This window comes from Mercenaria mercenaria, chromosome 12 (genome assembly GCF_021730395.1).
Source record: "Mercenaria mercenaria strain notata chromosome 12, MADL_Memer_1, whole genome shotgun sequence".
Classification (NCBI taxonomy): domain Eukaryota; kingdom Metazoa; phylum Mollusca; class Bivalvia; order Venerida; family Veneridae; genus Mercenaria; species Mercenaria mercenaria.
In genome coordinates this window covers 1,330,531-1,357,065 of record NC_069372.1, presented here as the reverse complement: position 1 = coordinate 1,357,065, position 26,535 = coordinate 1,330,531, and the positions used below count along the sequence as shown (strand labels likewise).

The 26,535-nt window shown below is 36.3% G+C and overlaps 1 protein-coding gene across 1 annotated transcript in view; it reads left to right on the top strand.

Moving 5' to 3' along the window:
- LOC123535138 (uncharacterized) overlaps nucleotides 1-26,535 on the top strand; it is a 42,160-nt gene that overhangs the window by 2,074 nt on the left and 13,551 nt on the right. The window contains exons 2-11 of the mRNA XM_045317685.2: nucleotides 2,159-2,267; nucleotides 4,565-4,590; nucleotides 7,659-7,737; nucleotides 10,427-10,477; nucleotides 11,603-11,967; nucleotides 12,849-13,033; nucleotides 16,037-16,150; nucleotides 18,908-19,061; nucleotides 20,856-20,936; nucleotides 24,669-24,753. Coding sequence (XP_045173620.2) covers nucleotides 2,252-2,267; nucleotides 4,565-4,590; nucleotides 7,659-7,737; nucleotides 10,427-10,477; nucleotides 11,603-11,967; nucleotides 12,849-13,033; nucleotides 16,037-16,150; nucleotides 18,908-19,061; nucleotides 20,856-20,936; nucleotides 24,669-24,753 — 1,156 coding nt within the window. The 5' untranslated portion in view covers nucleotides 2,159-2,251. The remainder of the gene's footprint in view (nucleotides 1-2,158; nucleotides 2,268-4,564; nucleotides 4,591-7,658; nucleotides 7,738-10,426; nucleotides 10,478-11,602; nucleotides 11,968-12,848; nucleotides 13,034-16,036; nucleotides 16,151-18,907; nucleotides 19,062-20,855; nucleotides 20,937-24,668; nucleotides 24,754-26,535) is intronic.

Genomic DNA, 26,535 nt, shown 5'->3' with positions numbered 1-26,535 from the left:
AGACAGTGAGTAATTCTCTCTTATATTATCTTTTTCAAAGATTTCATTAGCAACTAAATTTTTAGCTGAAATTCATTACAAATGCATGTTTGTAACATTATTGTTAGTGAAAAAATGACACATGACTGACTATATACAAATGTACCTTTAAAAATTTGGTGTAGTTGTGAAATAGTCTTAATCCGGAACTGGGTTTTCCCAAATCAGTGTAGGTACACATATCCCTGATTTATAATGTAAACTATTAAAGTTTAACCTTTAATACATCAAATATTTCTTTGAATTGAGAAGCCAAACTGATACTATTTACTAAAGACAGATATGTTAACGTCATTATTTGAGCCGCGCCATGAGAAAACCAACAGTCTGGTCAGGATCCATGCTGTTCGCTAACGATTTCTATAATTGCTATAGGCTTTGAAAGCAAACAGCAAACAGCATGGATCCATGCTGGTCGCAAACCCACTATGTTGGTTTTCTCATGGCGCGGCTCAAATTTTATTGGATTTATAAAATAAGGTAGGATTTGTGTTCGTGTGTGAGTTTAATATTTTGACATATTTCAATACTACATAGTGCAATCTATTTATAGAATGGTTTGTTCGTACCCACAGCGCGTGCATGAATCTTGGAAATACCAGACGTAAACCGAGTTTCGGAGTAAATCTATTAATACATTTATATCTAAATTATACATTTATATGTTGGCATAATTTGTCTGAATGTATGCTTAATGACAAAATAGCTAATGGCGGGTGAGAGGTTTTGTTCATTATTCTATAGGTAATGTAAAATTGAAAGACATAAAATAAAAACATAAAAGAAATAAAAAGAAATGATAAGAAATTTTGTGAAATATCTTTCACTTCACTCGTGAACAACAACTACACCACACTTGGAAATGAGGGGCCTCCGTGGCCGAGTGGTTAAGGTCGCTGACTTCAAATCACTTGCCCCTCATCAATGTGGGTTCGAGCTTCACTTGGGGCATTGAATTCTTCATGTGAGGAAGCCATCCAGCTGGCTTACGGAAGGTCGGTGATTCTACCCAGGTGCCCGCTCGTGATGAAATAATGCACGAAGGGACACCTGAGGTCTTCCTCCACCATCAAAGCTGGGAAGTCGCCATAATTATGACCTAAAATTGTGTCAGTGCGACGTTAAACCCAACAAAAATAAATAAAAATAAAAAACTCTTAGAAATATTGCATATGATCTCTTTAGGTGAGTCTTCCTATATTTTTGTTTGATTTTCTCATCGTATAAAGATAAGTAGCTCATTTCTACATCTACATTTCCACAAACATTTAAAATAAAATGTACATAGTACACTCTTCATCAAAAACAATATTCTTCAATCAGTTTAAGATCAATAGAACTGCCGACATTCAATTATCAATTTTTTTTTCATAGGTACTTAACACATTCAACAATTTTGATTAAAGGCATGTCATCGATCACCAGTAAATCAAACTTAATCGTAATCCAATCAGATATAATTTATCTTATACTGTTAATCACCGCTGTTAAGAAAACAAACATGCAATAAAAAATCCACTTTATTTGCAAATTACATTATGCTAACACATTTACAAAAAAATCATCCATCTCATCAGTGAACTACAAATCCTAATTAGTTTGTCTTAAATTTTTATTTTCACTTGTGTTTCTCAGTATCGTTTCTTACTTTGACTTGAACAGAGTGAAGATTCATACATAAATAAGAAATTTTGACCAGACCTGAATATTTCTTTGACAAAGCAGGAATTTGAGACAAGGAGTTTCAATATAATAATCTGCCACTGGTTGTAGACGCAAATGGGAGTATCTGGTACGAGGATACACAACTGTTTTGTGGTTACTCTGCAGAATTACTGCCTCAAGAGTTACCTGAGAGCTGGATATTCCCTTATGCATCAATTCCTAGTATTTTTCTTGCTTACTGTATATTATTAGAAAAATATATTACAACTATCAACTTATGAAGATATCTAATTTTTATCGAATTTTACATAAACAGTGTGTAATAAATGCATGAATCACCAGCTGTCATTAACAGCACAAGAGTCATCTGGCATGGGGGTGTTGGATGTGGTTTGCCGGCAGGAGTAAAATCATCATGAATGACAGTCTGGTGTACAATGTGTCTACTTTTCAGGACTTTCATATGTGGTTCTGTGAGTGACCAGACATGGCCTAGATTATAGAAGATACATACATTATACAGAGCACTGTATCAGAAAACAGGAAGATGGATGACACTAAAGGTGGGATGTTATATTAACCCTTACCCTGCTAAATATCTATAATGAACTTGTCCATCTTTCAGTTTGGACAGTACCATTAACTGTTAAAAGGGATGCATACCAAAAAAGATACTGACTGAATAGTGAACAGTGCAGAGACCATGATCAGACTGCATGGATGTGCAGGTTGATCATGATCTGTACTGGTCGCAAAGGTATAATCAGTTGTGTCCAGCATGATAAGGGTTGATATACTGGCTGGATTTTTTGGTATTTTCAAAATTGAGAAAACATAATTTAGGTAATCAGACCACAAGGTGACAGCCCTGTGTCTGCCATCATAAGACATTTTTGTTTTAAAAAGTCAAAACCCACAGAATTTCGCAAGGTAAAATATGTTGAAAAGGCTCCTGCTGGAAAGAAAGCTATCTCTACTTCCTATATATATGCATCAAAGTATGGGAAAAATATCTAGAAATATGAGATAATCAAAGAAATCAATTTTAGGACTGTTAGATGCATGACCGTGTTACTCTGCATAGCATTTAACATAGATAGGTTACTTTTCCATTGCACTGATATAACATGGACAGGATTAGGATTGACAAACGGTGTTCACTCAACAATTTCACTATATAAAAAAATTGTTTCCCTTGTGTAAGTGGGTTTAGGGTAAGTTTCTACATTATAAGCCTTGTGAAACGGTAGTTTGTTGTACACATGAAGAACAAACATTCAAATGATCCAGAGATCAAATAGTTGCGTGAATAACGCCAAAATAAAGTGGTTATTACATGTGTCTGGAAACTGGTCCTATATGGCTACTGGTTCCCAGCCACTTTACAAGTCTTGTCAATTGAATGAATATTGAAGTCAAAAAAGGGGCATAATTTTGTAAAATTGCAAAACAGGGTAATGGAACCTGTACAGTGCATATCAGCTCAGGACAATGGACCATTGTTTGAAGTTTCAATCCATTCCCATTAGTGGGTACTGAGATACCAGCTTACATACAAAAACTTAACCAAAAAACTGCTAAGTCAAATAAGGGGCATAATTTTGTAAAAATACAAAGTAGAGTTATGGAACCTGTGCACTGCATGTCTGATTATCACAGTGAACAAGTGTGTGAAGTTTCCGTCCATTCCCATTAGTGGGTACTGAGATACTAGCTTACATATAAAGCCTTAACGAAAAATTTCTAAGTCAAAAAAGGGGCATAATTTTGTAAAAAAGCAAAAAAAGAGTTATGGAACCTGTGCAGTGTAAGTCAGTTTATCGCAGTGAATAAGTGTGTGAATTTTCAGTCCATTCCAACAAGTCCAACAGACATGCAGGCTGATCTGGTCTGCACTGTTCGCATATGCAGAATCACTTGCCGCCAGCAATCTAAAGGTTTAAAGGCACTGGCCTCCAGATCGTTCGAAAACAAAAAGAAAAAGATTTTTTTCAGATATTTGAAAATTAATGCTATATTTCTTAAGAATGCTTTGAAACTTAATTACTGACAGAATATATGTTACGGAAACATGTGAGAATCAGTTGTTTTTACTACTTTTTACGATGAAAATTGAAAAGCTATTGTAACGCTTTACTCAAAGTAAATTGCCTTGATTATAAATATCTATATTTAAGGTGCATTGAACACTAAATCCTATATAGCAGTATTGGCAACGACAGCGGAAAACTTCTTTATTGCCGTGGCGGTCTGGGTTCGATTCCTGATGCGGACATCTTTTTTTCTTGATTTAATATTTTTAAAATAGTTTAGAAATTAAAACTCATATTCTAATGTTCATAATATTACCATAATTCAGTTTGAAAGAAAGATCGTTTTTAGCCAAAATCTGGAGGTCAGTGGACTTAGTGCCTTTAATGCTAGTGAAGAAATAAATTTCCCTTTTACTTTACCTTCAAAAGTTGAAATCAACAGCGTTATATCCCCACAAAATAACCATTTTGGCTGAAACCACAAAATTTCATCACTGCAAAATTAAATGATTTTTGCAGCATTTCGTAACTTTCATATGTATAACCTTTGAGGTGTCTTAATTATTATTTACTGTTTATGTGCATATGTTCAAGGACTGCCGATGCAATTACATGCGTTCTGTAGTTCAGGTATTCTATTGTTTGGCAGGTGTTTAATAATCTTAAAGACGTAAGCCAAAATCATATGTTGAGTTAGAAGTTTTGATAAATGTATGTACTTAGGTATCTCAATTATTATTAACCATCTAGTTGCATGCAATGCTCAAGGATTAACAATATAGTTAAATACATTCTATGATGCAGATGTTTTCTTCTCTTTTTTGCAGGTGTCTGCACGACTTCTAAATTAAAGGTAATTCTTAACTTATATAAACATAATTCCACACTAATTAAGACCTGTACATAATTATGGACAGTACCATTGACAGGGGATGATTATTATTATTTCTTTGTCTGTCTGAGTTGTAAATTAACAAAGGATTTACTACAAAGTACAATAAGACCTTTGCTAAAGACCACCTGTGAACACTGTGAACATATACCACCTGACATGATCTGTGAATAGAGACCACCTGTGAAAATATATCACCTTTGTACACAAACCAGATGTAAATAAAGACCATCTATTAACATAGGCCACCTGTGATTATACACCACCTGAGTACACAGACCACCTGTGAACAGTGACCACCAGTTAACATAAACCACATGTGAACACTGACCGCCTGTGAACATATATCACCTGTGTACACTGACCACATGTGAACAGAGACCACCTGTGAACATATACTACCTGTGACCATATACCACTGATGTACACAGATCGTTTGTGAACAGAGACCACCTGTGTACACTGACCATATATACATACAAATTAGCAAAACTATTTTAAAACTATTTAAAAAAAATCCTAAAATGTAACTCTCATTTGGGAATTTTACATTCAGAATTGGGGGGAAAAACCATAATATTTTGCTTTGTGATTTCCTCCATTTACCGGCTCGGTGATATATGACCATTTTGTGTCGAATCGCCGTAAAACCCAACTCACTCACTCCATTTACCGGAGATAGGTTTATAGGGGAAAAAGCCTTGAATAGGGACCACCTGACACCAAGCTCCAGATTTATGATTTTAATATTTTACTTTGTTTGTAATAAAAAAATAAAGACCACCTATTAGTGGAACTCAGGGATGGAGTTTGTAGACAGGTTTTGCTATATTTGAATTTGTTTTAACTTTGTTTACTTCAGACTGGTTTCCTTGCACAAACAGGCCTTGAAATAGACTTGTGCCCTTATGGAAGATAGTGTGTTAATTGTCTTATTTATGTTTGAATTTAAGCTGAAGCCTGGTGGTAAAAATTTAATTGTTCATGGATTTCAAGGACCCGTTATTCCATAAAATAGAAGTGCATTAAAGAAGTAAATATCCTAGTCTGTGTTCAGACCTAATGTTTTGTTCAAAGGAGAGAACTCTTGAGACTATTCAAATTTTGTGTAATTATGTCCCTTTTCTTCTCAAAACATTAGATAATCAGAGCCAGGACTGATGAAGTTGGAATTATTTACAGATTTTTTTTCTAAAAAAAAAAAAAAAGATTATCTAGTCGGTAGCCAGACTATAAATATCCATTCATTTAAGCTTTGAAATGTGAATTTTCAAATTTATTTCCACTTGAAGTACCAGTACACAACGCAGTCTTTTTCATCCAAGACCATGCGGAATATAGTAATGCTTGTTGAATGTAAAGCTTAGTGCCTTTAGTACAAAAAAAATCAATGAACTTAACCCATTTTATTACAGTAACTTTTTATTATGCCCCCGAAGGGAGGCATATTAGTTTTCAACTGTTCGTCCGTTAGTTCGTCACAACGTTAACTTACAACGTTAACTTTTTGCATGAAGGCACTTTACTCGCGAACCACTGCACCCAGGACCTTCAAACTTCACCTGCTGATAGTACTTATTGAGTACACGACCCCTGCTGACTTTGGGGTCACCAGGTCAAAGGTCAAGGTCACAGGGGCCAACGTTAACTTTTTGCATGAAGGCACTTTGCTCGCGAACCACTGCACCCAGGACCTTCAAACTTCACTTGCTGATAGTACTTATTGAGTACACGACCCCTATTGACTTTGGGGTCACCAGGTCAAAGGTCCAGGTCACAGGGACCAATGTTAACTTTTTGCATGAAGGCCCTTTACTTGCAAACCACTGTACCCAGGTCCTTCAAACTTCACATGCTAATAGCTTATTGAGTACACGACCCCTACTGACTTTCGGGTCACCAGGTCAAAGGTCAAGGTCACATGGGCCAATGTTAACTTTTTGCATGAAGACACTTTACTCGCGAACCACTTCACCCAGGACCTTCAAACTTCACATGCTAATAGTACTTACTGAGTACACGACCCCTATTGACTTTGGGGTCACCAGGTCAAAGGTCAAGGCGCTTAGGGGGCATTTGTCACCATTAGTCCCAGCTGTTGTTCTGTGCTTGGGAAATCTAGCCTTAGTGACTATCAATCTGACTAAAGTATATCTCCAATTAACACTACGCACATTGGATCTGAAGACTTGCTATTGATAGCCTCATTCTGACAACCCTTCCGCTAGCCAATCAGAGCCTTACTTACAACATTTTGTATGTGAAAGTAGAAGTTTAAAAAATCTATATTTAGCATGGGTTTTTCATGTTTATTATGATGGCCACATCATGACTGCTCCGTCATGTTTTGAGAGGTATCATATGTCATGGTGCGGACTTGGTCACGTAAGGGGAGAATGTGAGTTAGGCAGCCAGTTAGCTCATTCGGTAGAGCACTCACCCTATAAGCGAGGGGTCTCAGGTTTGAGCCCCGGACTAAAGGCACATTTTTCTCACCCTGTGACATTCTACGCTATTTTGATGGTTCAGCTAAATGCTTGTTGAAACGAGTCGTCTGATTGGTTCAAATAAAAATAAATTTGCGAAAATAAAAATAGCAACATCGGAAATCCAGAATATACAGAAGACGAATTTGAATGGGTCATTCTCAGATCTTCGTTTAGAAGATCAAGTACTTTAGTCAGATTGAGTGAGAGTGACTCTAACTAATGTAAAATAAGACTGCACTGGACAAAATCTTATCTCCCTTGCCATTCACATTTTAACATTTTGAAGAATATGCCCATTTAAAAATCAGATATTATTGTTTCCTCATTTTTCTCTTACAATGAGGGATTTGCATTTTGTATCCCACGGCCATTCATTATATTTAAATCGAGGTGAAGAGCCGCATATAAAATTATCATTAGTTAAATGACTTCATATTGGCCCTGTTATTTGACCATACAACCACCCATGGATAAATAAAAAGGCCAATACGCATTCATTTTCATTGATTAATAACATTATATTATTTTCATTTTGTATAGATAGAGGACTGGGGTGTGTCAGATGTGGTCAGCTGGTGTGAGAACAAACAGCTTCACAAGTTTATCATTCTGTTCCAGAGTAAGTCATTTTCACCTGTTACATTTTGGTTGCACTCGATTGAAAACTCAGAATAGTAGAGCAGTATTGCTTCCAATCAATGTGTAATTCTGTCGTGAAATGGTTCTGGCTAGTGAATTATATCAGGGGCATATAATTGGAGTATTTATATGGATATATGGCCCGCTATACTTTGTTGTCTTTTTTTTCTAATATGCTTGTTATGAGAACAAGTAGATGAAATATGGAAGCACTATTTCCTGTTGCATGTATAGTGTCAAATGTAGTAGGATTATGTGACGTCAGTACATAGCCATGTTTTAAAAATACAGTTGAAACTCCATATCTTGAACTTGCTTATCTCAAAATTCCAACTATCTCGAAGACGGTTTAAAGTCCCGTCCCTAAAACACGTGCACAAAAATATGCTTTTTTAAGTCAAATTTCGGTTATATTGAAGTAAAAAGCTCGATTCCTTGGAATTCAACATACCGAGTTTCATCTGTATTAAAATGTCCCACAAAACAGCTTAGGAGTATGTAGATGTCTTGTGACTTATTCTGTCTTTTAATTGCTTCAGATTATGCTAAATTACTGTAATGAACTTGTCCATCTTTCAATTTGGACAGTACCATTAACTGTTAAAAGGGGTGCTTACCAAAAAGATACTGATTGAATGGCGAACAGTCCGTGCAGTCTGATCATGATCTACACTGGTCACAAAGGCAGAATAAATCATGTTCAGCATGATAAGGGTCTGCGTGCTGTAGGTTTCATTTTGGGGAGGCTGCTTTTTTTGGTACGCGGCATTCCCTGTTTGATATTTGTCTTTGTTTTTAGCTCAACTATTCGAAGAATAGTCTAGCTATTCTACTCACCCTGGCGTCGGCGTCGGCGTCGGCGTCACACCTTGGTTAAGTTTTTGCATGCAAGTACATACAGCTATCATTTAAAGGCATATAGCTTTGAAACTTATTTATTCTTTTTCTAGGTCAATTACCAACCTCACTGGGTCAAGTTCCATAACTCTAACATGTATTTTGAGCAAATTATGCCCCCTTTTGGACTTAGAAAATTCTGGTTAAAGTTTTACATGCAAGTTACTATCTCCAAAACTAATGCAGATATTGAATTGAAACTTCACATGTGTCTTCGGGGTTATAAAACTAGTTGATAGCACCAAGTCCCATAACTCTGACCTTCATTTTGGCCAAATTATGCCTCCTTTTGTACTTAGAAAATTTTGGTTAAAGTTTTGCATGCAAGTACATACAGCTATTACTAAAAGGCATATAGATTTGAAACTTATTTTTTCTTTTTCTAGATCAATTACCTACCTCACTGGGTCAAGTCCCATAACTCTGACATGTATTTTGGCCAAATTATGCCCCCTTTTGGACTTAGAAAATTCTGGTTAAAGTTTTGCGTGCAAGTACATACAGCTATTACTAAAAGGCATATTGATTTGAAACTTATTTTTTCTTTTTCTAGATCAATTACCTACCTCACTGGGCCAAGTCCCATAACTCTGACATGTATTTTGAGCAAATTAAGCCCCCTTTTGGACTTAGAAAATCCTGGTTAAAGTTTTACATGCAAGTTACTATCTCCAAAACTAATGCAGATATTAAATTGAAACTTCACATGTGTCTTCGGGGTTATAAAACTAGTTGATAGAATCAAGTCCCATAACTCTGACATGTATTTTGGGCAAATTATGCCCCCTTTTGGACTTAGAAAATCCTGGTTAAAGTTTTGCGTGCAAGTACATACAGCTATTACCAAAAGGCATATAGCTTTGAAACTTATTTATTCTTTTTCTAGGTCAGTTACCAACCTCACTGGGTCAAGTTCCATAACTTTTAACATGTATTTTGAGCAAATTATGCCCCCTTTTGGACTTAGAAAATTCTGGTTAAAGTTTTACATGCAAGTTACTATCTCCAAAACTAATGCAGATATTGAATTGAAACTTCACATGTTTCTTCGGGGTTATTAAACTAGTTGATAGTATCAAGTCCCATAACTCTGATATGCATTTTGGTCAAATTATGTCCCGTTTCGAACTTAAAACTCTTTTGATATTTAACATTTTGGGTAATAATTTCCTGCTTCTGTGACAATATTTCGAATAGTCGAGCTTGGCTGTCTTACGGACAGCTCTTGTTTAAGTGTAACATTGTTCTGTTATAGCAATTAGATTCTGAAATATCTTTAATATGAAAAAAATAGATCAGATTTGGTAACATTCTTTCTCAGGGCCTGTACATCTCACCGTTCATATGTCTGGATTAAAGCTTCCAGGTGAAAAAAACATTAGTTTGGAGACCAGTCTCAAAATGCAGCATTACGATTGGTCAGTTTTAAAATTGTGTCTTAGAACAACCAAACAGATGCTAGATATTGTAGACTGGTCTCTCAACTCTGTTTTATAACCTGGTAACTGATGCATGTTTTTCTCAGAAAGCAGTCAAGGAACTATTCAAAATCTCACCACTTTAGTTATGAACGTTAGAATAAACTATTATAATAATTATCTCTTTTCCGTTCATATTTATATACAGTAAAATCATTTATAATTGTTATGTGCTCAATTTGGTTGATTACTGTATCATTGACAGTATGGCATTTATGTTAGAAAAAGAAAATCAGTTGCCTTGTCTCTTAGTGTGTATGACTACTAAAACAAATATTTCATTTTACTTTGTAGAGCATCATGTGACAGGAAGTGATCTCATTAATCTTAAACTGCCATTTCTAGGTAAGATTTACACATTTTCATACTGCCATTTCTAGGTAAGATTTACACATTTTCATACTGCCATTTCTAGGTAAGATTTTACACAATCTTATACTGACATTTCTAGGTAAGTTTAAAACAGTCTCAGACTGCCATTTCAATGGATATTCCTTTTAATTAGAGATGATTATGAGCATATCTTGGTAGATTAATATTTTCTTACAGGTGATTATGAGTGTATCTCAACAGACTAATGTTTTATTAGAAATGATTATGAGCATATCTTGGTAGTTTGATATTTTATCACAGATGATTATTTGTATATCTCAATAAATTGTTGTTTTATTGCAGATGATTACAAGCATATCTGGATAGATTGATGTTTTATTGCAGATGATTTTGAACATAACTCAATAGATTGATGTTTTATTGCAGATGATTACAAGCATATCTCGATACATAGATGTTTTATTACAGATGATTACGAGTATACCTCGATAGATTGATGTTTTATTGCAGATGGTTATGAGCGTACCTCGATAGATTGATGTTTTATTGCAGATGATTACGAGCATACATCGATAGGTTGATGTTTTATTGCAGATGATTACAAGCATATCCCGATACATAGATGTTTTATTGCAGATGATTACGAGCATATTTCGATAGATTGATGTTTTATTGCAGATGATTATGAGCATATCTCGATAGTTTGATGTTTTATTGCAGATGATTACGAGTATATCTCGATAGATAGATGTTTTATTGCAGATGATTACGAGCATATCTTGATAGATTGATGTTTTATTGCAGATAATTGCGAACATTCCTCGATAGATAGATGTTTTATTGCAGATGATTACGAGCATATCTTGATAGATTGTTTTTTTTTTGCAGATGATTACGCACATATCTCAATAAATTGATGTTTTATTGCAGAAGAATAGAACATACCTTGATAGTTTGATGCTTCATTGCAGATGATTACGAGTATATCTTGATAGATTGATGTTTTTTGCAGATGATTATGCACATATCTCAATAAATTGATGTTTTATTGCAGATGATTACAAGCATATCTTGATAGATTGATGTTTTTTGCAGATGATTATGCACATATCTCAATAAATTGATGTTTTATTGCAGATGATTATGAGCATATCTCTGTAGAAGAAAGAGAAGTGCTGCTTTCCGAGATCTACAACTTGTTACATCCAGAAAGAGTTCATGCTAGCGAGGAAGATCTCACCAAAATCAAATCTCCTGCTGATAAAAAGAAATACTATGCTGCTATAGAACTTGCTCAGACAAAAAGTGCCAGTCTTCCCCGATCGTCTTCCGCATTCGTATATCCTTCCCATTATTCCTCAGGGAGATCTTCATCATCATCATCTCAGCCTTCACCTGTGTTCAAGCCCAGACATAAATCGGAATCCGGTATTGAGCGGAGTAGAAATACGAAATTTGGCATGAAATTGGCAGATACCAAGAAGAGAAAAACACTTCCAAAGGTTTACCCTATAGTTGTTTATTATTACTTGCTTCTTGTAGTTGTTGTTCTTCAGCAGATATTGACGTGCTTAATAACGCTGTTACATTTTTGAATAGATTTTGTGAACTTGCTTTAACCCTTACCCTGCTAAATTTCTAAAATGGACTGGTCCATCATTCAATTTGGGCAGCACCACTTTTTATTGAAAGAGGTATTCACTGAAAATTTACTTTCTGAATAACAAACGGATGTGCAGACTGATCTAGGTCTGCACTGGTTGCTAAGGCAAATCACTTACCGCCAGCAGGCTAAGGGTTAAAATTGCCTCTGTAAGATATGGCTAGATTCTGGTAAGATTTAATGATAAAGATGATCTTGTCTACCTAGCAGGAAAATTATACGTTTTTCTAATCATGGTGATGTTACATGGTATTAACTCAGTTATGACATCATTAATTATATACATTATGCCTGGTGATAGGCGAGACAAATGATCTTACATGTCTGCCAAGGGGCCTCCATGGCCAAAAGGTTAAGGTCCCTGACCTCAAATCACTTGCCCATCACCGATGTGGGTTCAAGCCTCACTTGGGGCGTTGAATTCTTCATGTGAGGAAGCCATCCAGCTGGCTTACGGAAGGTTGGTGGTGCTACCCAGGTGCCCACTTGTGATGAAAGAATGCATATTGGGGCACCTGGGGTCTTCCTCCACCATCAAAGCTGGAACGTCACCATATGACTTATAATTGTGTCTGTGCGACGTTAAACCCAACAAAAATAATTACACAGGCAGGCATGGAAGATTCATATAATTTTCCTGTGACCCTGACAAATATTGCTGAAGAAAAGGCAGTTTTCAGAATGTATAATCCCTAATGAACGGTATGATTTATGGCACAGGTGTTATCAAGCCCAGTTAAACCTATGTATGACTATATGAAGACTTACGGACCACATTGTGTTCAGTGTATAGAACTTCCTTCTCCCGAACGAGAGCAAGTTACCATGGCAGCTGACGGTGAAGGTCATGTGACTATTCAGGAAGTGCCATCTTGTTTAGCAGAAAAATTGCACCCTGGTGACAGGTAAAATAGAATTCTTCTTCTCTGAATTTTCAGTATATTCAGCTAATGTTAATTAAGGTGATTAGGTGGCTAGGTGAAATAATATTAGAAATTTAATTGTTATTTAAAGTAGAAGATACAGTATGACAGTGGTCGGTTACCTTTGAATAGTTTTCTCTGTGTTTAAGCTGCTGTGAAAAGGCATGTGTTGTAATGAGCTACATTAATAACTGTAGAATGTGTAAATAGCCTAGGAGAAAATATAATTGCAGTGAAATTGCTGACTATCATTAAGTGTCCACTACCTTAGTTGTCCTTGTAGGTTCACAACCTGGTCAGTATGGGTGCACCACATCATTATAGAGTCTTCGTGGGCAAGTGATTAAAGTCTCTGACATTGAATCACTTGCCTTTCACTGATGTGGGCTCAGACCTCATTTGGGTTTTGGGCATAGAACTCTTTATGTGAGGAAGCCATCCAACTGGCTTACAGGAGATTGGTGGTTCTACCCAGGTTCCAGCTCATGCCGGAAACTGCCCAGATGGACACCTGGGGTCTTCCTCTACCATCAGAATACTGGAAAAGCGCCGTATGAATTTTAAAGGCACCTGAGCACAAAGTGCTCAAGGTGAGCTATTGTGAACACCTTGTGTCCATTGTCGTGCATTGCTCTCCTCAATAATTTGACAGTTAACACTCTATAGAGGTCTCATTTTTTGCCCAATCTTAATGAAACTTGGTTGATATTTTCCTCATTAAAAACTCAATGAAATCTCAGTGATTTCAAAAATTTAATGGAAAATTTTATTTTAAAATCTCGGATGTTTTGTTATGTCTCCCAAATGTGGTGGGGAGACATATTGATTACTGTGAAATCATTTTTATTCGCGTAGGACGAATTTTCGCGTATTTCGCACTAGAACCAATGCGCGAATTTAAGACCGCGCTATTATTATTTTTTAATTTATTTTTTCATTTATAAATTGAAAATGCGCGAATTAAAGCCTGCGCGAAACAGTCCTTTTTTACGTTTGTGCGAAATTTCATGCCAGTGAATTTAAATGATTTCACAGTAAGTGCTGTCAGTCTGTCTGTTTGGCACAAGGTTTGACCATATTACTCCTCTGACACCACCAGGCGGATTTTTCAGCAAACCTTACAGAAGTCATCATTGCTAAACCTAGTAGTGCACATTGTTGGCATGTTCCAGTTCAGTGGTTTTCAGTGGAGTTATGGCCCTTTAACTTGTCAAATTGTTTGATGTTTTGCCCACATCTCTAATAATTATTGGGCGGATTTTCACCAGACCTTACATGAGTGATTAGTGCAAAATCCTCATTGTGCATATTGTTGGCATGTTTGATTCAGTGATTTTCAGTGCAGTTGTGGCTCTCAATTTGTCATAATTTACCTTGTTCACACAAATGTTCTTATACCACCAGGAATAATTACACCAGACTGCATAAAAGTTATCATTGCCAAGCTTAGTTGTGCATATCATCATTGTTGGAGAAAATGCCAATATACCTAATGTTAAACATTTATTTTTGACAGTCTGGGCCCTTAAATAAAAAATAGCTAGTTTATATCCCTGCATATCATGGGCATATTGTTATGTTTTAGCTACTTCTCATACACCATATGGCAGATTTCAACAAAACTTAACAGGAGTTAGTGCCAAGCCTAGTTGTGTATGTCATTGGCATGGCAGATTTCAACAAAACTTAACAGGAGTTAGTGCCAAGCCCAGTTATGTATGTCATTGGCAAGGCAGATTTCAACAAAACTTAACAGGAGTTAGTGCCAAGCCTAGTTATGTATGTCATTGGCATGTTCCGGTTCAGTGATTTTCAGCAGAGTTGTGACCCTTGATTTGTTTATTGTAAATAATTATACCATTTGATTGAATTACACCAAACCTCAGGAGTGATCAGTGTGAAGCGTAGTTAAAGAGATACTGTGAAATCATTTAATTTCGTGGGCATGAAATTTCATGGTTTTGGTCAAAACGGCAATTTCGTGGGGATATTAATTCGTGGATTTTAACTTTTGAACATAAAATGAATGGGGATTTTACTTGTTCGATGGTATTGACTCAACCACGAAATCAACGAAAATTAGTCCCCCACGAATATTTATGATTTCACAGTATTATAATATGTATCTGAATGACAATGATTTTATTCAACAACAAATCACTGTTTTAGGTATATTATTTCGATTCTAACTGTTATATTCATCCTTGACAACATTCACCAGATATTTGCCTTCTTCATGTGTGTTTCTTTTCCAGCACATTGCTATGATGTTTGATGTTATGACATAATAATTGTGAAGTACAAACAGTGAATTGTTGTATAATACCACACAATTTTCAGTCTTTAGTAGAAAAATCAATTGTGGTCGTGTTAGAATTATTATTTTTGATCAGATTATAATGATCTTTCTTTGCCCATGTTGATGTACATGTTACATAGAAATAAATCTATTTATGTTCAAATCTATGAAATGGTACAAAGAAGTTTGAGTTTTTATGCCCCCGGCATCTACTGATGCGGGAGGCATATAGTGATTGTCCTGTCCGTCCTCCGTTCGTCAGTACGTCCATACGAGGTTAACCAAATGGGACCGTTTCATCTAGCATCAATACCCCTTACTAGAATGACTTGATACTAATGCAGATGTAACCTGTGACCATTCCTCATCTTCAAACATCACCTGACCTCAGTTTGACCTTGACCTCATTTTGGACTTAGGTTGCTTTATATGGGCCATCTCTTGGTTAACCAAATGGGACCGTTTCATCTAGCATCAATACCCCTTACTAGAATGACTTGATACTAATGCAGATGTAACCTGTGACCATTCCTCATCTTCAAACATCACCTGACCTCAGTTTGACCTTGAACTTGACCTTGTTTTGGACTTAGGTAGCTTTGTATTGACAAGGATGCCACTGGGGGCATCAAGCGTTTATTGAACACAGCTTCTTGTTTTAATATTTGAATTGGATTTATTTTCAGAGTGATTGAAATTAATGGACATATGATTCGGCCATATTTAAAGAAAGATGGGATAAGCCATTTACAGGCTATGTTGAATTACAGATCACCCGCTACTCTCGTCACCCTTACAGAGTAAGTCTTTCTGTATCCATAATTATATAACTTACTGTGACCATTTATCATTTGACTGTCGTAGTGCTGGGAATTAGTGAAAACTTTAATGAAGATTAATTTCTGAAAAATAGCCAAATTGTTGATTAATCATAATTTAATTGAAATTGAGTCAAAACTGTTTTAAAAGATTGCTATCTGGAGAGCCATAAAGTGGTCTTTATGGCAGGTGTTCTTAATGGACAGGTGTTCTTTATGGGCAGATGTTCTTTAAGTACAGGTGTACTTTAGGGACAGAACCTGGTGTTCTTTATGGATAGGTGTTCTTTATGGGCAGGTGTTCTTTAAGACAGGTGTTATTTATGGACAGGTGTTCTTTGTGGACAGATGTTCTTTTTTTATGGGCAGGTGTTCTTTAAGGCCCGCCCGCTTAGCTCAATAGGGAGAACACAGATCTATAGATCACGGGGTTGTGAGTTCGATATCTGGGCGGGGCGTATGTTCTCCATGACGATTTGATGAATGACATTTTGTCTGATAGCATTCATCCTCCACCTCTGATAATTCATGTGGGGAAGTTGGCAGTTACTTGCAGAGAACAGGTTTGTACTGGTACAGAATCCAGGAACACTGGTTAACTGCCCACTCTTACATAACCGAAATACTGTTAAAAAATGGCGTTAAACCCAAAACAAACAAAATGTGTTCTTTAGGGCAGGTGTTCTTTATGGACAGGGGTTCTTCATAAGCAGGTGTTTTATATGGACAGGAGATCTTTATGAGCAGATGTTTTTAATGGGCAGGTGTTGTTAAGGGCAGGTGTTATTTATGGACAGGTGTTCTTTATGGAGAGGTGATCTTTGTTCACAGGTAGTCTGTATGAGAGGTTTGGTAGAAATTGTGATCAAACTGGTAAACTTTTTTGCTCTGTACAATGAATACCTGATAACTCCATATTTTTTTGATCTTGACCAAAACTCTTATCTATAGATGAGTCAGTTTAACATTTTTTTGGCATAAAAAACCCATTTTATCTGGAAGAAGGAGCATTTTGTTGACTGAACAGTTGTATAACATTAGGTTTAGTATATTTTATTATTTTCATTGCTAGGATGTTAGAATCTGTCAATGATAAAGATTCATTGATACCCACGTCATGAACTGTTTATTTATGATTTGAGCAGCGCCATGAGAAAACCAACATAGTGGCATTGCGACCAGCATGGATCCAGACCAGCCTGCGCATCTGCGCAGTCTGGTCAGGATCCATGCTGTTCACTAGCAGTATCTCTAATTCCAATAGGCTTTGAAAGCGAACAGCATGGATCCTGACCAGACTGCACGGATGTGCAGGCTGGTCTGGATCCATGCTGGTCGCAAAGCCACTATGTTGGTTTTCTCATGGCGCGGCTCATTTGTCTATGCTATGATTAATCATCTTATGATTTTCCTCATGCAAAAAGTAGTCCATAGTTTGCATGTCTGAAATAACAGTTACAGGAGCAGCACACCCATTGATCACGTATGTCTACCATGCAGTCATTATCTTTATCATTTGATACAGTTTTAGTGCTAGTTATTTCTGGAGGGTGAAGACACTATGGTGTATAATTGTACATTGTAAATGCTTGTTATTGTACATTGTAAATGCTTGTTATTTCTTGAGGATCTCTGTATGTCATCTTGACATTTTGGTGTATAATTGCACCTTGCCGTGTAAACGACAGGCGTGCCCATATTTCGAGTAAAGTGCATTTTAATCTTGAGACAGCTATATGTCATTAGCATGTACAGACCTATTGTAAATCACTTTTGAACATGTATATACTGTGAACTGATTTAGTAACAGAGTGAAACCATGAAGTGAAATTCCGACAAACAAGTAAAATTTCCATTTATTTTTTATCCAAAATTTGAAATCTATTATTCATATTCCATGCAAATTATCTGTTTTAGCCAAATCACAAAATCTGTTACCCACAAAATTAAAAGATTTCACACTATGCATGAAAACAGTGCTTAATAAATGTTGTATAATATAGGAGTGAGCTTGTTGGTCTGTTGGTTGGTCTGTCAGTCCGTTGGTTTTCATGGTTTCCAGACAATAACTCGTGAAAGGCTTGACAGAATAAATAAATTCTGGTACACAGGTGTAATATCATAAAACACAGGTCAAGTTCAACTTTGCCTACAAACCACCATTTTTAGCTCATCTGATTTTTTAAAATAAAATGATGAGTTATTGTCATCACTTGACCATCGTTGGCATCGGAGTCGGCGTCGGCGTTGCCTGGTTAAGTTTTATGTTTAGGTCAGCTGTTCTCCTAATCTTTTAAAGCTATTGCTTTAACACTTGTTCACCATCAATAGCTGACTGTGTACAGCAAGAAACATAACTCCATCCTGCTTTTTGCAAGAATTATGGCCCCTTTTGGACTTAGAAAATCTATTAAACAGAGACAAAAAAAATCAGATGAGCGTCTGCACCCACAAGGCGGTGCTCTTGTTTGACGTAGTTATGGTTCCATTCCAACTCAGACTTTGCCAAACTCATGGTTCCCGGACAATAACTCATGAAAGGCTTGACAGATTTAAATAATTTTTGGTACACAGGTGTAACATCATAAAATACAGGTCAAGTTCGGCTTTGGCTACAAACCACCAATTTTTTGACATAGTTATGGCCCCTTTCCAACTTAAAATTTGCGATACCTCTGTGACAAGGTTGTATTTTGGGGATGTTATTTGTCACTCCTGTAGTGCTTGTTTTTCTTGAAGACATGTCCCAGCCATGAGTAATGACTGTACTGATGAGAAATGGCAGAAATTACACACAATGCTGGTTGAAATGAGGGACACGGATTCTCTTCCCGAGTCGGATATAGTTCCATTTGATCAAGAACAGTATCTAAAACACACTAATATATTGCAGGTAAATATGTTCACATTTACCTCTCAGATGTGTTTCTTTTGATAAAGCATGATTATCTAGATATTATTTACAAGTACGTGACATGGATGTTTGTTAGCTATTTTATTGTATAATTTGTTTTATTTTATGTTACTTAAATCCTGCTTACCACATTAATCAGTAACTGGTCGCAAAAAGTGATATTAACCAGAAGGAGTAACATTCTTAGGAAAAGCTCACATGTTATGCTGCCCACCCACCCGCTTAGCTCAGTAGGGAGAGTGCAGATCTACGGATCGCGAGGTTGTGAGTTTGATTCCCGGGCAGGGCGTATGTTCTCCATGACAATTTGATAAAAGACATTTTGTCTGAAAGCATTCATCCTTTACCTCTGATTCATGTGGGGAAGTTGGCAATTACTTGTGGAGAACAGGTTTGTACTGGTACATAATCCAGGAACACTGGTTAAGTTAACTGCCCACCATTACATAACTGAAATATTGTTGAAAAATGGTCTTAAACCCAAAACAAACAAACAAACAAAAACATACGTTATGCTAAATATAATTTTATTTCACTTGCAGATTACATTTCCATATTATAGCTTGTACAGAGATACAGCTCTAAGCAAGGCGATATAAATTTTAATAATATTTTTTGTACAGTCAAACTTGGATAGTTCAGAAGTCATTTTTTGCTCAAATTTATCGTCAGGTCCTGGCAAATCCCTTTATAATCTTTATTGTTTGATAGCTCGACTTTCAGTAACTCAAACAAGTTTTCCCAGTCCCATCGAGTTCAAGATTACGAAGTTTGACTGTATTCGTAATACATTACAAACAGGATTATCTGATTGTAAACACATTTTCTTTAAAATAGTCTGGCAATTAATTTTACCATCGTAATCCCAATTTCTGACTCTAGTTACCTTCCCCTGACAATCTGCCCACAGAGTCACAAGCAATGGCTATTAAAAATCACATTGTCTCAGACAATATGACTGTACAGTTGAATTTGTATTTGCTATTTACTGACAATATTTGAATACACAAAACATTTCTATGGAGTTGTAGTTTTCATTTTTCTATTCTTTTATGAACATCCTGGATAAACTTTGATGGACAAACCAAACATGATTTCACAGTGTGCTAAATGCCATATGTTCATGCATATACTTAATAGCTGTTTTTTTTCCAGATGTCATGCAGAATAGGCTAACAGGACATATTGTCGCCATATTTCCACAATGCCGTAACTAACTTTTTGATAGTTTTGGGAATCAACATTTAAAGATTAAGTGTCAATGATTTTACCATACTTACAGCATTGTTGAACTAAAATTTAGCCTTTTTTGATATAGTTCTACAAGGACACAAATTTACCATCATGCAGAGGTCATAGAGACATACCTAATGACACTAAAATCTCAGTTTTGCCAAAAATGGACTTATGTCACTCTGGAATTAAGGTGATATATTTGTTCACAAGATAGATATATGAGCCACACCATGAGAAAACAAACACAGTGCGTTTGCAACCAGCATGGATCCAGACCAGCCTGCGCATCAGCACAGTCTGCTCAGGAACCATGCTGTTCGCTTTCAAAGCTTATTGCAATTAGAGAAACCGTTAGCTAACAGCATGGATCCTGACCAGACTGCGCGGACGGATGTGCAAGCTTGTCTGGATCCATGCTGGTCGCAATGCCACTATGTTGGTTTTCTCACTGCGTGGCTCATATTACTTACAGCAAATTCATGATTTATCCTCAGTATGTTTGTGATGTATAAATTGTTTTTTAACTTACATTTATAGGATCAGATAAGAAAACTTGAAGAAAAAGTAGCTGAGCAGAAAAACCTCAGTGAGACACTGCAGGTCGAACTGGAGGACAAGGTACACGCTTACACTTAATGTCACAGTTCTTGGACATGGCTTTTTACAGTATAGGTGCTAAGTCCATCTGCATCATCCTGCATCAACATTTCCACTTATCACATGTTTGCATCGCAGGAGTGTAATAAAGCCATTAAATAAAAATGATAATACTTTGATACAGCCTGATGTCGACATTGTTTATAGTTTAGAAGACGTTTGTCAATTTGACTTGTTTATAATAGTTAAAGAAAGTAGATTTTTTATGTTTTGACAGGAAAAGCTAACATGTGATAAAAAGAATATTACATTTGTGACTCTCGACATTGAATTTAGTAAACTCGTCAAATGAAATTGATAAAATGCTCGGCAGAGCCTCGCATTTTATTATTACTGGTCAGAATTACATCAAATTTGGTCTGTAGCATCCTGGCATGGAATTCTCTCAAGATTGTTTAAATGGTTCCATATTGCAACAAGAGCTAAAAATAGAAAAACCTTTAAACAATTTCTCATAAACCAATGAATAGATTTTTACCAAACTTGGTCTGCAGCTTCATGGCATGGACCTTCCTCAAGATGGTCCAAATAGTTCTGCTTTATCTATCTTAGGGGTCACTAGAGCTAAAAATAAAATAAGCCTTACTTCTTGATAACTTGATGACTTGATTTAGGGGCCCCTAGAGCTATAAAAAGAAAAATGCTTAAACAACTTCTTCCTGTGAACAAATTTATTCATTTTTAGCTCACCTGTCACAAAGTGACAAGGTGAGCTTTTGTGATCGCGTGGCGTCCGTCTTCCGTGCGTGCGTCCGTCCGTCCGTGCGTGCGTGCGTGCGTAAACTTTTGCTTGTGACCACTCTAGAGGTCACATTTTTCATGGGATCTTTATGAAAGTTGGTCTGAATGTTCATCTTGATGATATCTAGGTCAAGTTCGAAACTGGGTCATATGCGGTCAAAAACTAGGTCAGTAGGTCTAAAAATAGAAAGACCTTGTGACCTCTCTAGAGGCCATATTTTACATGAGATCTTAATGAAAATTGGTCAGAATGTTTACCTTGATGATATCTAGGTCAAGTTCGAAACTGGGTCACGTGGGGTCAAAAACTAGGTCAGTAGATCTAAAAATAGAAAAACCTTGTGACCTCTCTAGAGGGCATATTTCTCAATGGATCTTCATGAAAATTGGTGAGAATGTTCACCTTGATGATATCTAGGTCAAGTTCGAAAATGGGTCACATGGAGTCAAAAACTAGGTCAGTAGGTCTAAAAATAGAAAAACCTTGTGACCTCTCTAGAGGCCATATTTCTCAATGGATCTTCATGAAAATTGGTGAGAATGTTCACCTTGATGATATCTAGGTTAAGTTTGAAACTGGGTCATATGCGGTCAAAAACTAGGTCAGTAGGTCTAAAAATAGAAAAACCTTGTGACCTCTCTAGAGGCCATTTTTTACATGAGATCTTAATGAAAATTGGTCAGAATGTTTACCTTGATGATATCTAGGTCAAGTTCGAAACTGGGTCACGTGGGGTCAAAAACTAGGTCAGTAGATCTAAAAGTAGAAAAACCTTGTGACCTCTCTAGAGGGCATATTTCTCAATGGATCTTCATGAAAATTGGTGAGAATGTTCACCTTGATGATATCTAGGTCAAGTTCGAAAATGGGTCACATGGGGTCAAAAACTAGGTCAGTAGGTCTAAAAATAGAAAAACCTTGTGACCTCTCTAGAGGCCATATTTGTCAATGGATCTTCATGAAAATTGGTGAGAATGTTCACCTTGATGATATCTAGGTTAAGTTTGAAACTGGGTCATGTGCGGTCAAAAAACTAGGTCAGTAGGTCTGAAAATAGAAAAACTTTGTGACCTCTCTAGAGGCCATATTTTTCATGGGATCTTTATAAAAATTGGTGAGAATGTTCACCTTGATGACATCTAGGTCTAAATCGAAACTGGGTCACGTGCGGTCAATAACTAGGTCAGTAGATCTAAAAATAGAAAAACCTTGTGACCTCTCTAGAGGCCATATTTTTCAAGAGATCTTCATGAAAATTGATCAGAATGTTCATCTTGATGATATCTAGGTCAGGTTCGAAACTGGGTCAGGTGCGGTTAAAAACTAGGTCAGTAGGTCTAAAAGTAGAAAAACCTTGTGACGTCTCTAGAGGCCATATTTCTCAATGGATCTTCATGAACATTGGTGAGAGTGTTCAGCTTGATGATATCTAGGTCAAGTTCGTAACTGGGTCATGTGCGGTCAAAAACTAGGTCAGTAGGTCGAAAAATAGAAAAACCTTGTGACGTCTCTAGAGGCCATATTTTTCATGAGATATTTCATGAAAATTGGTGAGAATGTTCATCTTGATGATAACTAGGTCAAGTTCAAAAGTAGGTCACGTGCCTTCAAAAACTAGGTCATTAGGTCAAATAATAGAAAAACCTTGTGACCTCTTTAGAGGTCATATTTTTCAATGGATCTTCATGAAAATTGGTCAGAATTTTTTATCTTGATGGTATCTAGGTCACATGTGCTCAAAACTAGGTCACTATGTCAAATAATAGAAATAACGATGACATACTAAGTTCAACACTGGGACATGTGGGGATAGGTGAGCGATTCAGGACCATCATGGTCCTCTTGTTTTTAGCATCCTTGGATGTGGATGGACCTCGCTTAAATTTGATCAGATGGTTTTGCTTCGCCCTTTAGAGTTAAAAATAGAAAAGCATTTAAGTGTCTCATGAACTGCTAGATGGATCTTTACTAAACTTGGTCTGTTATTTTGTGCTGAAATTTTTTCGAAGCGTTACACTTAGCCCCTTTTATGGACTGCCTGAGCTAAAAGTAAAAAACAACTGTAAACAAGTTCATCTTTTGAAGCTATTGATAGGTCTTCATCAAACTTTGTCTGTTCACTAAACTTGGTCAGTAGTATCATACAGATTGTCAGGACAATTATTTATTAAGGTCCAAAGTTCAATGTCTTTAGGGCCATCATAGCCCCCTCGTCTTGTATGTATTAGATTTTTGATCAATCTCAGAATGAATAATTTAATGACCAGAATTCCAGCTTACATAAAATGCACCATCCCATATGGTTATGCAAGAAAATGCATCACACCTAAAAATAAAGAATTTTCGAAGATGTTTGCCAGAAATTATCGATGACGCACATTCTTGAACTGTAGCTGACTTCTGTAAGATTTTATTTTCTAAAATTGTGCTCAAAGATCAGCATTTGCAGTCATCTGTAGGTGTTGTTTATACCTGAATGTGTCTGCATGCATGCATGCATGATGTAAAAGTAATTGAATTGAAATAATTATAACTTATAAAACTAGCTTCATCCCGAGAATCATCCCAGATTTATACATTGTGATTTGAATCGACCAATCAGAAAGCTGCAGCTTTTTCTTGTCTGTTTCCTGATTCTACTGTTAAATCAATTTAATTTGCAGGAGAATTAATTTTGTAGGTTTCAACTCAAGACTTTATTAGCCTAGGTATGGTTATTTCATTGAAACTTTGTGTGTATATGCAAAATGAAATGATTAGATTTGTTTTTTGGTGCCCTGGTGTCTAGGTCAGTTTGTAAGTACCTAAAATAGAATTTTCATTACTAAAAATAGAATCTCTGTACCTATCCAGTCACGGAAATGAAATTTGTTCTGTAAGTTATTAAATGTTTTTATAAAAATTTTTTAGCCAGTTCACATCTGACAGTAACTCTTTTCTGATACTTACAGGATGCTGTCATGCATGATTTAGAATTGTCACGAGACAAGGCAATAGAAAAGCTGCGACAGACACGCAGTAAAGTTAAACAGAAAAGTAAGTAAACTCCTCATTGAGGTAAGCTGTTCTGGAGTCCTTCAAATCCAGCCAATTTATTTTTGAAATTAAAAGATAAAATTTTTGATATTCTGTTATAAAGTTACTCTTACTGATAAATCGGTAAATATATCAAAATATGTTGGGAAGTTTATCTTCTAGAGAAAAACATCTCGTGGAGAGCTTTCCTACTCCCTGTATCTGGGTCCGCGTCCACATCTTGGTTAAAGTTTTGATGCATTTTATCTCTGTTATTATTAGACGGATTTGCTTCAAACTTAAGATAGTTTTTAGCTCATCTGATTTTTTGGAAAAAAATGATGAGTTATTGTCATCACTTGAGCGGTTGTCGGCGTCGGCGTCTGCGTCGGCGTTGCCTGGTTAAGTTTTATGTTTAGGTCAGCTTTTCTCCTAAACTATCAAAGCTATTGCTTTGAAACTTGGAATACTTGTTCACCATCATAAGCTGACCCTGTATAGCAAGAAACATAACTCCATCTTGCTTTTTGCAAGATTTATGGCCCCTTTTGTACTTAGAAAATATCAGATTTCTTGGTTAAGTTTTATGTTTAAGTCAACTTTTCTCCTAAACTATCAAAGCTATTGCTTTGAAACTTGGAATACTTGTTCACCATCATAAGCAGACCCTGTACATCAAGAAACATAACTCCATCTTGCTTTTTGCAAGAATTATTGCCCCTTTTGGACTTAGAAAATCAGTTTTCTTGGTTAAGTTTTATGTTTAGGTCAGCTTTTATCCTAAACTATCAAAGCTATTCTTTTAAAACTTGCAACACTTGTTCACCATCATAAGCTGACCCTGTACAGCAAGAAACATAACTCCATCCTGCTTTTTGCAAGATTTATGGCCCCTTTTGGACTTAGAAAATATTAGATTTCTTGGTTAAGTTTTATGTTTAGGTCAACTTTTTCTCTTAAACTATCAAAGCTACTGCTTTAAAACTTGCAACTCTTGTTCACCATCATAAGCTGACCCTGTACAGCAAGCAACATAACTCCATCCTGCTTTTTGCAATAATTATTGCCCCTTTTGGACTTAGAAAAATCATTTTCTTGTTTAAGTGAGCTTTTCTCATAAACTATCAAAGCTATTGCTTTAAAACTTGCAACAGTTTTTCACCATCATAAGTGGACACTGTACATCAAGAAACATAACTCTATCCTGCTTTTTGCAAGAGTGATGGCCCTTTTTAGACTTAGAAAATCATGGGTAGGACAATATTTCTATTATCAGGGTCAAGGTACACTGACCCAGAACAGTTTAAACCGTTTCCAGATGATTGGGCCTAGGAACACGAAATTTAATAGGAAGGTTGATCATAATTTGCAGATGACATCTACTCATTTTGAGGTCTGTAGGTCAAAGGGCAAGGTCACAGTGACCTGGAACAGTTAAACTGTTTCGGGAGGATAACTTGAGAACACTTGGGCCTAGGATCACGAAACCTAATAGGGAGGTATATCATGACCAGCAGATGACCCCAATAGATTTTGAGGTCAAAGGTCAAGGTCACATTGACTCAGAACAGTAGAACGTTTTTGCCAAATAACTAGAAAATTCTTTGGTCTAAGATCACATTTGATACGGAGGTCACTTAAGACTTCTTACTGACCCATAATTATTGATTTGAGGTCAGTACATCAAACGTCCAGTACACAGTGACCAAATAATTTCTGTTCCTTATGCAATAACAAAATGCATCAAGGAACATTTCATGTTTTACGAGCTCTTCTTCAATATTCTGGTGTTTTCTAACCCAG